This window comes from Rhamphochromis sp. 'chilingali', assembly GCF_963969265.1.
Source record: "Rhamphochromis sp. 'chilingali' genome assembly, chromosome: 4".
NCBI classification, from domain to species: domain Eukaryota; kingdom Metazoa; phylum Chordata; class Actinopteri; order Cichliformes; family Cichlidae; genus Rhamphochromis; species Rhamphochromis sp. 'chilingali'.
This window is the reverse complement of record NC_137948.1, coordinates 18,338,678-18,353,540: the sequence shown is the minus strand read 5'-3', so window position 1 is coordinate 18,353,540 and position 14,863 is coordinate 18,338,678. Positions and strand designations below refer to the sequence as shown.

The window sequence follows — 14,863 nt, the reverse complement described above, 5'->3', positions numbered from 1 at the left end:
TCCAATGGAGGTCAGTCCACTACTACCATAGCCTACTACTAGATTAACTTGTGACACATCTGCACCTGCTGCTATGATCACATTGAGTAGAGGCTGAGTGGCTGCACTTACCCCTGGTACATCCAAATCTGCCCACAAACATGTTGACAGATGCAATGCCAGCAATGTGGATTGTCAACACTAAAAACAATCAGTAAGCAAAGACAACAGGGATCACTTTTTTCTGTTTATTTAGCACCCACAACATTTGTCCACAACACTGTGTGGTACCACTTTCCACAGAAGGTGCATTCAATCTGCAAGATTGAATGAGATTGTCAGGGTCATTGTCTGACTGTTTATTACTAATCACCTGCAGTACATTCACAGTAACTGCCATCTCCTTACAAATGTTTATTAGATTAACCACACTTATACAGACTGTATATAACAACCAACTCTGAAATGTTCGTTTGCAGAGGGAAGACACAGACAGACTATGCTAACGACATGTGATGTTACAACACTAATGAAATATTGATGTGTCATATTTGTCCAAGGTGTATTTCATTCTTATGGAAAAAGAGAATATCAAAATCATGATGACCAATTGGAGTGGTGATGTCTATGACTTTGTGTATATAATTTGGGATTTTGAACAAATGTAGGCCAATAAGGAATATATGATATCATTTCATTCATTTCAAAGGTTTATTTGCATGACGCACAAACAGAGACAATTGAAAGGTACAAATGTGCATGACACTTATTCAAACGTGGTGCAGATGTGTGTCACCAGTTGATCTGGCTGTAGGCTGTGGCACTTGGCCAGAGGTGGCGCTGGTTGACTCGACTCCATGTTAGTGCACAAAGTAAACTGCTCGCTTTAGTTGTGAAGCAAAAACGCTGAATTCGGAGAAATAAACCGTGCGAGGGGAACGATAACGACGACAAGGTTCTCCCGATCGTTTACTCTTGCTGTCCTGTGAACAACATCGGCGTGGTGTTACTTGTTTGCTGTTTTTGCGATCGCGTCACGCATGAGGATATCACCAGGTAAACTCGCCACATTTTTATACATTTTGTTGTTCAACAGCATCAAGACTGACGGAGTGTTTTATAGACAACCTCACAAGTGTCACAGATGACACATTTGGCGTTTTTTTGCTGGTTTGTCGGTAGGAGCTACTGAAACGCAAGACTGCCACACATCTGTTCGACCAACGCCAGTTGATCTAAACGCCAGTAGATCTGGAACACCGGTCCAAACCCGAGTAAAGGAGCAGGGTTGGAATTGTGACATTAAAAAAAACAATAATTGCTAAAAGAAATTTAATTTGTAGTTCTAAATAAACTCTAAATGCATTTAGGACGTTTTTTACTCACTTTATGTCTCTTCCACGATGTTATTTCTCTCTCCAACAACATAGGTTACAATTAGATTAGCATGACCAATTATGCAAATTAGGCGATGACGTCATTTAGCGACTTCTAGCGACTTTTAGGACAGCCAATAGCGATTTTCCTTACTGAGGAGTTGGCAACACTGCAAATGAGTAGAAAGGCTACAGCTCCGGACAGAAGCAGGTGACAAGAGACACATTTATTGAAAATCAGCTACCTGTTACCCACAGTTTCTAAGGTGAGAAGAAGACATCAAACACTAGACTCCACTTGGAAAAAAAGTGGAGATACATCTGACCCTTCAGTTGATCCATGTACTGTTCACTGAAGCCTCATCAGAAATGGTTTCAGTGGAAGGTGGCTGTTAAACAGCATTGTTAATGAATGGAAAAGGGGAGAAAAGGCTCTGGTGTGCAAAATTAAACAAGAACTGGACTGAAAATCAGTGGCCACAGGTCTTATAGAGTGATGAATCCAAATTGGAAATTTTTGGTTTAAATCATCATCAGTACGGAGGAGCTTAGGAGAGAAGTACAACAGAGAGTATGTGCAGCCATGTGTATAACACGGCAGAGGCTCTGTCATGGTTTGGGGCTGCCATTCAACTGGGGGTCAAAAATGAATGAAACTATAAACACAGGATTTTGATCTTTCACGCAAAACCATTTGGCATCTGATTGTTAGCTACTCCATTTTTGAGCATGAAAGTGATCCCAAACTAACTGAACTAAAGGAAAACCAGCAATAATAATATTTAAAAAAAACAACAACAACACACACACACACGCACACACACTGTCAGTTATGGAATTGATCTCCCCAGAGACCAGACTTTATTCCCACACCAACATTATTGAAGCGGTGTGGAATCATTTCAACAGATAATAGAGCAAACCCAGTCAACATCCAAAGAAGAGCATTGAACATCCATCAAGATGCCTGGAGAACTATTCCTAAAGACTACTTAAAGAAATGACAAGAAAGTTGAGCAAGAAATTTCAGGCTTTGGTGGAAAATATAGGTGCTCATACTGAATACTGACTTTTAAGCTCATTAGAACTGTTCAAACTCTCTTTTTGCCTTGGCTGTTTGAATAAATTGGTGCACAAAATCTAAAGAAATGAGGTGTAGCTAAAGACTTTTACATAGTACAGTCGTAGTATTTAGTGAAAACCTTTAGTACTTTTGATACACTGTGCTCATTCTGATGGGAATGCTTCTGTTCATTTACATTTTTTACACACTTTTAGAAATCTTTGTGTTGTACCAAACTACTTTTACTTTGCATTTGTGGTTTTTGTTGATTTTATTGAAAGATGATTCTCTCAGTGTCGCTGACACAGATGAGATTAAAGTAGAAAAGCGCTGGATTATGATCCCACAATCACGAGTTGATCTAAAAGTTCTCATAAACAGACTCAAAAACACCTTCATCCTTGTCTTTTGTCTTTTGCGCTGCCTGTGGAGGTAAAATGAAAGGCAGGTCAACATTTACGCGTTTTATTTTGACACCACGTTATTTTGAAAAGACACTCAAAGTTCGCTGACCTTTTTGGGTGGTTCCTTTTTCATGGGTTTGGCTTTGTCTTGGTCATTCTCTCTTCTGGCAGGTGAGCTGTCCAGTACATCATAAATAGATCTGGGACGAGGCTCTAGACTCTGAAAGAGATCTTCATGTCAGTGTCCAAATAAATGTTGGAAATGACCACATGAATGTAAGGAAGTTCAGGTGAAAGACACTGATGAGGAGAGAGGTGCTCACGGCATAGTAGGACTGAGCTGCTGTTGCATCCAAGCTATCGTCCTCCTTCTTTGTCACCTTCTTCTCTTCTTGGCTTTGCTTTTGTTTTTTCTCGCCAGCTCCATGTTTCTCAGTCTAAAGATGGAGTTGGATTCATCAAAAAAAACCAAAAAACAATCACAGGTGTGCAACATACAAACGAGTAAAACACGAGGCTTTCTTCACAGCTGCTCCCTTTCTAGTTTTTTGTCTTGTGTTTGTATTCAGAGTTTATGGCGCTAACTTCATTTTCGCATTCAATGCACTTCCTGTATAAGAGCTCAAGTCCACTGGGACTACAAAAGAAGCACAGCCACTGATAAGATGAAGAAATTGAGCATGTTGCAAATCAGAGTATTAGGTTTTCTTTGGCTCAAATAGTGTGTAAATGATTATAATTCAGTAGTTCAGTAACAGCAGTCCCAGTGCAGTTTATGAGGCAATAAAGACATGACAAAACTGGTGGCATGTGACTATTTCCATTAATCTGAGTTGGGTTTTGTGATTGAGACTGAGATGACACTGCCTGATGTTGGACAGCTGTTTGTTATTGGCAGTATAATTGTTCACACTTATTAAACTTAAGTATAATCAGGATTAAATCATATAATCAGTTTCAGATGAAAATTCTCACTGGGGCATTTTAAATTCCAACTTATAACTTAATCTAGAGAGCATGCCTCGGGTTGTGTGATTACTCATGTGATTAATAGTGGGTCAGTGACCCTCAGGACCACGTCCAAAGGGGACAACCATCCCACTGAGGTTAAATACCTTTGTTTGTAGAACTGAGCAAGCCTGGATACAGTTAAAAATTTGTCAAAATATCCCTCATTAAACTGTGACACAACTCTGGTGTGTTGTAACCTGCTGTTTCTTAACTACTGCTTGCTTAACAGCAGGATCAGTCTTACCCAATGTCCTCTGAAGACATACACCGAGCCGAGCACACTGAAGATCAACAGCACACCCGTGAAAATGGCCATGATGATGAACTCTGTGTTAACAGGTTCCTTGTAGCCTTCATCTGGAAAAACCACAAAGACAAAAAAATAAATACATTAAAAAAAAATTATGTCACCCTGTGGTGGACTTCATCACAACTGGATAACATGCAGATCAAATGGCCTTTGGCGTCTGTTCTGGCTAATTTCTCAAGACGTACAAGGGTTTCCAAAAGAAGATTCAGGACCTTTCAAAGGGTTGGAAGATAGATCTCAGGGATAGCAAAGCTACTGGAAGGATAAGAGAGAAAAAATGTTGTTTTTATTACACAGAATGCTGTTTATTTATTCTTTTCTGTATGAACTACGCAATACTTTTTCATCAGTACGCATGCCCTTCAAGAACCAGTGGAAAATAGCAAACTGTATATGATCCCCCTTTGTGGGACTGTAAGGATTTGAAAGCCTATTCTTAATTAATTCACCTTAAAGCTGTGTTACAACTTATTTTGATTATTGCTTGTATTTGTAAAGGATGCAACTATAAAAACTTCTTATTTTTAGTGTTGTTCAATAGCAGCAAGGTATCATCGTAGTTCAGCCACTGACCCCACCAACCTCCTCGACACTAATAATATGTATCAAAGCAGCCCTGATTCAAGCATCTTAATCTTATTTTCAAAACATGTTTTAACTGCCCTGCCACTGCAGTAGCTTTCTTTTGAATTTATCGTGTTCATCTGTGACAGGATCACAGATGGACGCTGCTTCATTTGAAGAAAGAGGAAGATTTAAAAAGAAGGAATAAGAAGGGAAAGTTGAGAAGTTACACTCATTGTATGATTACAAACAGTTATCTTCATGCCCTGCATGTCTTTAACAGAGAGCCTTTTAAACACATTTACTCTTTAAAAAAAAAGAAATCTGAAAAAATGCAGTGAATCTGTTTCTTAAGGCAGGTCTTCCTTCCTTAGAATACTTTACTGCTGAGTAACTGTGATAAAGATGTCTTATAGTTGGAGCTTTCATCTTCATTTTCTTTCTTTTGGACTAACCTGTCACTCGAAGAAACCAATCCACCTTCACCGTTTGATACTGGCAGGAGTAAAGTCCTGAAAGCTTCAGGTTTTTCAGCTCCAGATGCCAGGAAAATCTTTCCTGTTTGGTATCCATTGTGGGGATGGTATTATTGTATATTGTTTTGTTTTTTGGATCAAAGCATGTCAAGCAGCCATCTTCCGTTTGGTTTACTGCTTTGATCAAATTGCATGTAATGTTGAGATTTTCACCTCTAAAGGCCACAAAGACTTCGCGCTCCAGACTGATACCTGTGAAAAGACATGTTAGAGGTTCACATTAGGGCTGAAATGACTCAGCGCTGGACACGAAATAAATTTGCTGCAGTTCATTTATTCTCCGATCTATTTCTAGACTACAGGGTTAGTCGCACACGTAAGCAACAGAAAACACTCATCCCCGTCAAATAAATATCAGTCACAACACAAATGTGGTGGCTCACTTGGTGAATCCATTGCTGAACAGACAGTGAGAAGGAAAAATGCAGGTATCCATGTCAACTTGAAGAAAAGGGTCCAAAACGGTTGAGATTCCATGGTGCGATTGGATAGTTTGATAAAAGTGTCTGTATTCTTTTTCGATGACAATGTTTTGTGACTCTATAGACTGTTGAAGTTCCTCTTTCTGCCAAAAAACACTTCCCCAAAATGTTTGATGGACACTGACGCACTCTAAAGGGAACAAGCAAAAACAGCATTTTACATGTTAGTCTAGGACATGGCAGACAATATTAAAGTCTAAAAACACTAAAGGTTAAAGACTTTTCACAGGCAACTCTAAAAGTTTTTGTTTTGTCCAAAGAAAGACTTCTCCTGGTTGCAGTTTGCTGTTACGTCAGCGTCTGGATGGGAAGCAAACTGCAGTTTTGGCTTTCGTCCACAGTGAGACAGTGTTGGCGAAGTAACAGAGTGAGCCACGAGTGCGCACCTCGTCATGTGGTTTTCAGACAACAGCAGAAAGAGAAGACTCGAGCAGGGAGCGGAAATAAGTGTGTGTGTGTGTGTGTGTGTGTGTGTGTGTGTGTGTGTGTGTGTGTGTGTGTGTGTGTGTGTGTGTGTGTGTGTGTGTGCGTGTGTGTGTGCGTGTGTGTGTGTGTGTGTGCGTGTGTACATGGCTGGAATTTAGCTGAAGGTGACAAATTGCCTTTTGTTAATGTGAACCAGCTGTCGCGGGTTGTGTGACTTCTTCACGGCAGTAACTCTCTGCTGATTCGCTCTCTCTGAAGCTGCCAATGGAGATGTGCAGATGTTAAAGTGTGGCAGTTATTGTTATTTAACTCCATTTGTCTTTTTTTGTTCCTACGCCCTCCTTCTTCTCTCCACCCGTCCACCTGACTTTTTCAGCGTTTCCTTTCTGGAGAGATTACCGTCCAACTCTGACCTCACCTCAGCCCACAGCATGAAAACAGACATAGAGAGGGGGAATAACATCTGGATGCCAGTCACTGAGAAATAACTCTTTCCATTTCATACCCACCATAATGCACTTCTTATCTCTCCTCCTTCCTGGGGAGTGAAGTATACAGTAAAGCCACAGATAGTCAGGTTTACAGGAGCACAGCACAAAAGGGCACTTAACCTAAGAGGTCCTTTTAAATCTGACATGCAAACAAGTGCCTCACTGGAATTCTGAACCAGTTGAACTGGAGTCACTGTATTGCCTTTTTAGCTTTAATCGGTGCACTGAGAAATGAGGTTATGTGCCTTTAATATACTGGATTGGACTCCTAACATCCCCTGAGTTTAAAAGTTTCCAGTGCTGAAACAAAGGTTTAATGAACTACTAGGCTTTGCTGAGGAACTTTACTTAGCTGGTGTTTCCCTTTTGACGTACATTAGCCTTCTGCTCTGTAATATTATATAAGGAAGATGTTCAAGTTTTGATTTACTGCAACTACTACTGTATTTTGTAGAGGCCGTTTGGGTAAAGTGAACTTGATGTCATGTTCAAGAAACCAAGTTGAGATGATTTGCACTTTGTGAACTGGTGCATTATCCTACTGGAAGCAGGCATCAGAAGCTGGGTACACTGTGGTCATAAAGACATGGACATGATGAGCAACAACACTCAGGTAGGCTGTGGTAGCCACCACTCAGATAAATGTTCTTCATACCATGACAACACCACCAGTGTGAAATGTTTACACAGGGATCCATGCTTTCATGTTGTTTCCACCAAATTCTGCCCGAACTATCTGTTTGCTGCAGCAGAAATCTACATGGAGTTTCTGAAATATGAAATAAAATTATTTAGTTCGCTTTTCTTCCCCATTCCAATGCTCAGTGTGAACTTCAGCAGGCTCTTCGGATCATGTCTAAAAACCTTAATGGGTGATTAAACAACAATTATAAGTCCTTATTTACTTGTTAATGTTAAATCATTTGAATCTTTATCTCAAAGTTTAAGGGAAAATTATTTATGAGCACAGTATTAGTAAACATATTGGAGTATATTTTATGCTTATACTTTATGCTCGCTTTAAATGGATTTATCTATACTTAACGTTACGTGTTACAGAACTTGAATACTTTCCTGCACTTAATCAGATTTTTTTTTTTTCTTTTTTTCTAAATGACATCAGAAACAGCAGTATGCGACATTACGTGATGGCAGAGCTTCAGTTCATCCTTTGTCTTTTTTTTTTTTTTTTTTTTTTTTTTTTAATAAATAGGACAGGGGGAATGAATGAGAGAAAGAGGGGGAGAGAAAGAAAGAAAACCAAAGGGGAGAAGAGACGGTGAGAAGGGGGGGGAAGAGAGAGAAAAAAAAAAAAAGAACTCCTGGGTCACCTGTATGGAGAAAAAAAAAAACCAAACAAACAAAAAAAACAAACAGAGGAGACAGCAAACAACAAAGAGTAACATAATAATAGAGAAAACAAAGCACCATCACAATAAACTAGCTAGTCATAGATATCAATATTTACTAAATAATAAACGATATTGTCCAGCACGCAAGATAGACAGCGCACAGTGTGCTTTGAGGCAGCAGCCAAGAAAGCTTTAGTCCGCGTCTGTGAATACCCATGTGTGCATACCTGTGTGGATCAGCATGCTTGCATTCCAAAGGTTTCTCCATGTAATGATCTGCTAGGGAGTGTGGGGGGGCCACAGCCCCGTCCTCCAGGGTGTGAAGCGGGTATGGAGGAGATCAAAACTCCAGACATCCAGAGGCCCCCAGAACACAAGAGACCATGGAAGACCAACAGAGGGGCAGCCGCGCCACTGAATCTTTATCTCAAAGTTTAAGGGAAAATTATTTATGAGCACAGTATTAGTAAACATATTGGAGTATATTTTATGCTTATACTTTATGCTCGCTTTAAATGGATTTATCTATACTTAACGTTACGTGTTACAGAACTTGAATACTTTCCTGCACTTAATCAGATTACATAGAGGAAGTCAAAATGACTTCAGTTTAACTTACTGCAACATTTTCCACAATTATTTTTCATTTGTGTTTTTAGCATGCAGATAACAGCTTCTATTTCTTCACAATATACATATTTTATTATTATGACTGTAAGAGGATTTTAGAGACGCTGGAGGATGAACATCAAACAAATTACAGAGAAAATATTCTTCAACATATTAAATAAAGAAAACAAACTAATGCATGTTATGTATATATTGTTAGTTGGTTTAACCTCTAAAAATGCATTATATTTTGTATATTTATTCTTAATTTACAGAGTAAGTGGGTCTACAATACAGTGTAGAGTAAACATGCAGGTTTTCTATTAAAGTTTACTAGAAAAGTAAAAGATGTTTCTCTTGTTTCTCTGTTTCTGACATAAATACTAGCAGCAGTTGCTTCTTATAGTTGAATATCGCTGTGTGGAGCGCAGAAGGTGTTAAACGGTCAGATAAAAAGGATTTGTAACATTTTTAAGGAGACCACGGTGCAGAGATGTGATCCTCCAGCAGAGTGAGATTACAGTCTCAAATATACATATACCCACGCTGAAGATGAGACAGAAGGAGTACGGGGTAAATCACATCTCAGAGAAGAGGATGTGCCACACATCTGGCAGCAGCTGGGTTGCAGAATTTGTCTGCATGTGATATGCATGAGAGGGAGAGAGAGAGTTGGAGGTGGGCGTGTGTTGGGGGTCTAAAAGCTAGCACAGCTCCCAAACCCTAAACTTGTTTTAAAAAGAGCTCTGTACCGGACCTGCCGCACACTCTTCTCTTAATTATCCCAAAGCTGGGAGAAGAGGGTGGAGAGAGCGTCGGAGAAAACAGGAGAGAAGGGAGAAGAAGTAAGTAGAGGGACCGTGGCAGCGACAGGGTGGAGAGGCGAGAGGAGCAGAGACATCTGGTATTCAAACCGCATGGGAGAGGGAGAAGGACTTCCTGCTGAGTCTTAAAAGCATCATCATCATTTCAAGTCGTGAGTATCGGCTCATTTGCTTATTTTTCCGAAACAGCTCCCAGCTTGTGATACTTCTGCCGCTGCGGCATTAGTTTGCAAAGTTGCAAAGTGTTTTTGTTCCAGCACAGCCACAAACCATGATCATAACAGGTGACGGCTGGTTTGCGTGGTGCTGTTGTGCGGTTAATTTTCACTCCTCCTTTGATCAGCCTCCAAATTCAGACCTCCTGAGAACATTTACAATACCTCAGCAGTGAGTCATCAACTTATTACTGTCCAGTATGATTCACAGATCTGTCATATGGATGCAGTGCTGACGTTTTGCTTTTCCCTTTGCTTGGTTGGTTTTCTGGGTCGCCTGCCTTTAGCATTTCTCTTTTCTTCCCCATTAAAACTGGACTCTAAAAATCAAAAACTTGCCTTCCTTTTCTTTTTCCTAACTGAACTGCTGTTGCTCTCTCCACACACACAGACAGGTCCAACTGGAAAAAGCCTGTTTTCTTCATCCCTTCAGTTCGACAGGGAACAAGATTTTTTTGGTTCGCATCCTGCCCCATTATCAAGTAGCTGTGTTGTCATCAGTGGGGTTTTATTGGAGGGAAAGCAGAGACGTACAAGTGTTTTTACCCGTCTTCTTTTTCCCTCTGTGGATCCTGGATCTGCCACAGTGACTGGGAGTATTACACGAGTCTCCAGCTTTCTAACCCCACCAGTGATCTTTTTAACCAAAAATAAGGTGCTGTTGGACTCACCGGATCAAGCTGTGGTCGAAACATCCATAGTTTGATTTTATGAAAAAGGCTGGAGATAAAGCTGCCAGACAAGAAGTGAAGTCGCATTGCATTTATGCTTTGAGCTATCAGTCATACTCACAAACATTTTTGTATTTTTTGGTAATAAAGTACCAGGTTCTAAGGCTTTTTGGTAAACTCTATACCGGGGATGTCAAACAGGAGGCCCAGGGGCCAAAATTGGCCTGGGAAAGACTCCAAGCTGGTCCACTGGAAAGCTTTGGAATATATGAAGAAAGGCATAATTTTGGACTGTATTTTATATTATACAGCTTTTCCTACTGATAAAGACCTTCCCCACCACGATTCATACTCTAACAAAGGAATGAAGTAATAGATAAACAATCAAATGACAGAATTGTTCCTGTTTTTTCACTATTGCATATAGTAATTTATTTATTCATTTATTTGTATATTTATTTATTATTTGTTTTTTCATCAGTATGCCTCCAAAGTAAAAAGTAAAATAAATACATTTAAAAAAAATAATTTCATTTTCTGTGAATTAACATAAACATTTTGCTTCAAAATTATTATAGGAGGGTTACAGAATAATTACAATGAGCTAACTTTTTTCATAATTATACACATTTATTTCTTACAGTTTAAGTGAAAGATGTCTTTTATTTACTAAGACAGTAACAGTTATTACTGGCACACGTGTGCCAATTGACCCAAAGACTGTATATGAAAGATGCACATAGCCACTGCAAAGTCAGCCCAGTAGCTGGCGAAGTCCCACTATGCCTGAAGCTGAGCATTGTACTGTTTTTACTGTTTTCAAACAGGACAGATCATTTCACAGAGAAACAGAGAAGCTGAACGGGGACATAATTTACCTAAAATAGCTTAGATTATGGTTAGTAAGGGCAGTTTTAAACAAGCGGGAGTAGTCTGTTTATTTTGTCAAAGATTTCTATACAAAACTATGATTTCCAAACAGAGGAGGCGCCTCCTGCTGGCCATTAGAAAGAAGTGATGTTTAAGACACTTTTGATTTGGTTTACTTTTTGTACTCAGAAGTTACGTCTATCTTTATCAACAAATTTTCTTTGATCACTTTTCCATTTTTTAAGCAGTGATTAGCCTTAGCACGGGCAGATTCCAAGAAATTGTCCTAACTGAGACAATAAAGTAAAATATAATAAAACAAAAACAGTAGCAAAGTTGCACATCGCACTGGCAAAACACACACACACAAAAAAAATGCTCGCCTTTTCACTAATTAGTGGCACATGAAGTTGCTTTGATTTCCACACATCTTTGTCGGCGATGTAAACACATTTTTTTTCTGCTTTAAAAACAAGGAGGGGAAAAAAGGTTGGTTTGAAAAATAACTTTGACACAGGCACATTTGTTCTCTTCTTCTTCATCTTTTATAAGGGGGAGCGTGTATCTGCTCGACATGGGCCCTCACTCTCTGTTGATGGCGCTGATGGTGGTTGCCACAGCAACTGGGGCCTATGCAGCCGAGGAGGAGAATGAAGTGGATTACGGGTACTGGAACTACAGAGAGGGAGGTATAAATCACAAGCCTGTGTTTGATCTATTCTGTTTGGAGATACGGAGCCCGTAAATCACTGTGCGTTTGAAGCCGTGAGCTATGGCAGCTGAATGAAACGCAGCAATCCGAGACACTTCAGAGAAACAGTTCTTGAACAATTAAAGCACACGCTTTCTTCATTTTCATGATTCATACAGGATGTTTTGTTGTTCCATAAATTGAAGCCTGATGGTGTCACGCTTCGCTTTCAGCTGAGAGCGTGAATGTGGCCTCAGTGCGCAGTGTGACCAGAGTTTTAGATGCCTGGGGAAAACGCATCTTCAGTGAGATCAAAACTCTGCTGCACTCACAGCCCAGCACGCTGCTGCCCGACTACTCCAGGTGGGCCTAACCTTTATCACCCATCATCATGATGTCTAATCAGCCTGAGGTTTGTTTACTCAGTTTCTGAGGATTAGACAAAAGAGGCGCTTTTATGTGATTAGATGACTACTGTTTAACAGTATCTGCTTTTAAGGCAAATGTTTATTTCTTCAGCATCGTTTGTTGGCAAGAAGAGTTCACTCTGTGTTTTTTTATTTTTATTGAGGCTTGTTTTAGTCAGCCTGGGAGATTTCATATTTTATTAAGACCATGTGAACGCATTTCCCATTACTTTGTAGGGTACACCAATGCCCTGCTTGTTGACTGCTTGTTAATGCAAACCTCTAACTAGACAATCAAGTCTGTGCATTTAGGGACGTAGACATGGTCGAGGTGGCCTGATAAAGTTCAAATCAAGCATCAAAATGAGGAAGAAAGGTGATTTAAGTGACTTTGAAAGCACGGTTATTGATGCCAAATGGCTGGTCTGAGTGTTTCAGAAACTGCTGATCTACTGGGATTTTCCCCCACACAGCCATCTCCAGGGTTTACAGAGAATGGTGCACAAAAGAACAAATATCCAGTGAGTAGCATTTTTCTGGATGGAAATGTCCTGTTGAGGCCAGGGATCAGAGGAGAATGGCCAGACTGCTTTGAGCTGATAGGAATGCAACAGTGGCTCAAATAAACACTCGTAACAACCAAAGTATATGCAAAAGAGCATCTTTTGAACTCAGCAGAAGACCATATCTGTCAGCTAAGAAGTTGAGGTAAAATTAAGGCTAATATTTGCATTGCTTGAGTCTCAACTTCTGCTGTGAAATTTCAATGGCAGGATCATGAAAGCATGAAAGCGTGAATCCATCCTACCGTGTATCAATGGTTTGGGGCTGTAGCTGCTGGTGGTCTAATGGTGTAACTGTATTTGGCACACTTTGGGCCCCTTAGTACCAACTGAGCATTGTTTTACACGACAGTATTGTTGCTAACCGTGTCCATCCCTTCATGACCACAGTGTACCAATCCTCTGATGCTGCTTCCAGCAGCATAACACACCATGTCATAAAGCCGACATCATATCAAACTGGTTTCTTGACACTGAGTTCATTGTGTTCAAATGGCCTCCAAAGTCACCAGATCTCAATCCAAGAAATCTGCAGCAGCTGTCTAATGCTATCATGTCAATATGGACCAGGCAATAGCAAGATATGCCCAGAAAGTTTCCACCAGTGCATTATGTATATACTCACCATTTTATGAACTGGATTACTTAAATTAAACTTTAGCTGAACTGAAAAAAAGAGCAAGTTTTTATTCTAAAGTGAGATATGAATGAACTGCCACAAATGTATTTTGGGAGCATCAAAAGTCACGAGAGAGTAAACCAATCCAATTTGAAGACGAACAGGAGCATTTCTTACTCTCACCTCAGCCTGTCTTTGCCTCCTTTGTCTCCTGTAACCACACAGATTGCTTTGGATCAAGTCTTTCAAGACTTTATCCACAGTCATAATTAATTTCATACAGCGCTCCATATGTGTGAGCGGTCCTCTGAAGTTAACCGTCCTCTGTTCCTCCTGCAGGGTGCGCCCTCTGTCCGAGTCTGTCAACGACCTCTTCAGGGAAGTCTCTCTGCTGCACCGACGCATCGCCGAGCTCTCTCATCGCCTAGCAACGCTGGAACCATTTCTCCGTCGCTACGGCTACCAGGGGGAGGATGGGGAGGATGAGGAGGAGGAGGCGGAAGGCAGGCGGGCTCACAGCCTGAAAGGGAAGGTGGCGAGTCTGGCCCGATACACCCCGAGGAGCGCAGTGAGCGTGAGCCCGCCCAGAGGGAGCAGGGTGGTGAGGAGGAGGCGGGTGAGAGTCCTGAAGAATAGGGGAGTGAAGCTGGTCAAGAGTGACACATAGATGGATGGACAGAGTTGGGGGCGGGGGCGTGCGACGGAAAGAGGGAAAAAGTTGGAGGCTTTGTTGGGTTTACCGAAACGAATTATAAATCCCTTTATAAACAGTGTAAAGTTTCTACATATGCAATATAACCTCTGATTTTTATTAGTGAGAGACTAAAATTCTTTAATAAACTGTTATCACCATTTCATTGCGGTTTTTGCCTCATCAGTTCCACTTCTCATTCTCTCTTCTTTTATTTTATGGATCACCTCAACTTGGGAAACAACCTTACACAAACCTAATTGCTGTTCCAGAAGCTCTCTGCTACTTTAGCCGCACTGTATCTAATCCGTGTAGATTGATTAGATACAGAAATAATGTGACGGGATAATCCAAAAAGCTGTCCGCTATCAAGGACGGTTGAGAGCTAAAGAAACTGATCACTAAACAAAACCGAATACATCAGCCAACAACTAAATTATCTTCTTGTTGTTAGTGGCTGTTTTATGTTTATTTAAGGTTCACTTTCAAAGGGCTATTTATAGAAAGGTTAGAAATCATGCCTAACGAGTAGCACAATGTCTAGAAATAAAATAACCATTACATCACTTTTAAGCCACGTGATTCCTATTGTTTTTATTAAAGAGCATTCCAACCCCCCCAAACGAAGCAATACTCCCACGCCACCTCCTTATTGGATTGAATATAATATATTACAGCGCGCAAAATGCAAGGATGGTGTGCGCGTAAA

The 14,863-nt window shown here is 40.4% G+C and overlaps 2 protein-coding genes across 3 annotated transcripts; one reads left to right on the top strand and one right to left on the bottom strand.

Moving 5' to 3' along the window:
* The first annotated feature begins 789 nt into the window (after positions 1–789).
* LOC308395118 (uncharacterized protein) lies at positions 790–14,278 on the top strand. Of its 2 annotated transcripts, none has more exons than XM_080879801.1 (4): positions 790–1,035; positions 11,736–11,872; positions 12,108–12,237; positions 13,803–14,278. In XM_080879801.1, exons 2-4 carry the CDS (start codon positions 11,758–11,760, stop codon positions 14,128–14,130), a joined length of 573 nt encoding a protein of 190 aa, XP_080735927.1. In that variant the 5' UTR covers positions 790–1,035; positions 11,736–11,757; the 3' UTR covers positions 14,131–14,278. The 2 variants fall into 2 exon arrangements, with proteins under 2 accessions (XP_080735927.1, XP_080735928.1); XM_080879802.1 differs by lacking the exon at positions 790–1,035 and adding an exon at positions 8,915–9,579.
* On the bottom strand, positions 1,044–6,257 carry nfam1 (NFAT activating protein with ITAM motif 1). Its single transcript, XM_080881002.1, has 6 exons — positions 5,627–6,257; positions 5,163–5,435; positions 4,078–4,190; positions 3,146–3,259; positions 2,932–3,042; positions 1,044–2,842 (listed from the first exon to the last, which is right to left on the bottom strand). Exons 1-6 carry the CDS (start codon positions 5,718–5,720, stop codon positions 2,780–2,782), a joined length of 768 nt encoding a protein of 255 aa, XP_080737128.1. The 5' UTR covers positions 5,721–6,257; the 3' UTR covers positions 1,044–2,779.
* Positions 14,279–14,863: the final 585 nt, after the last annotated feature.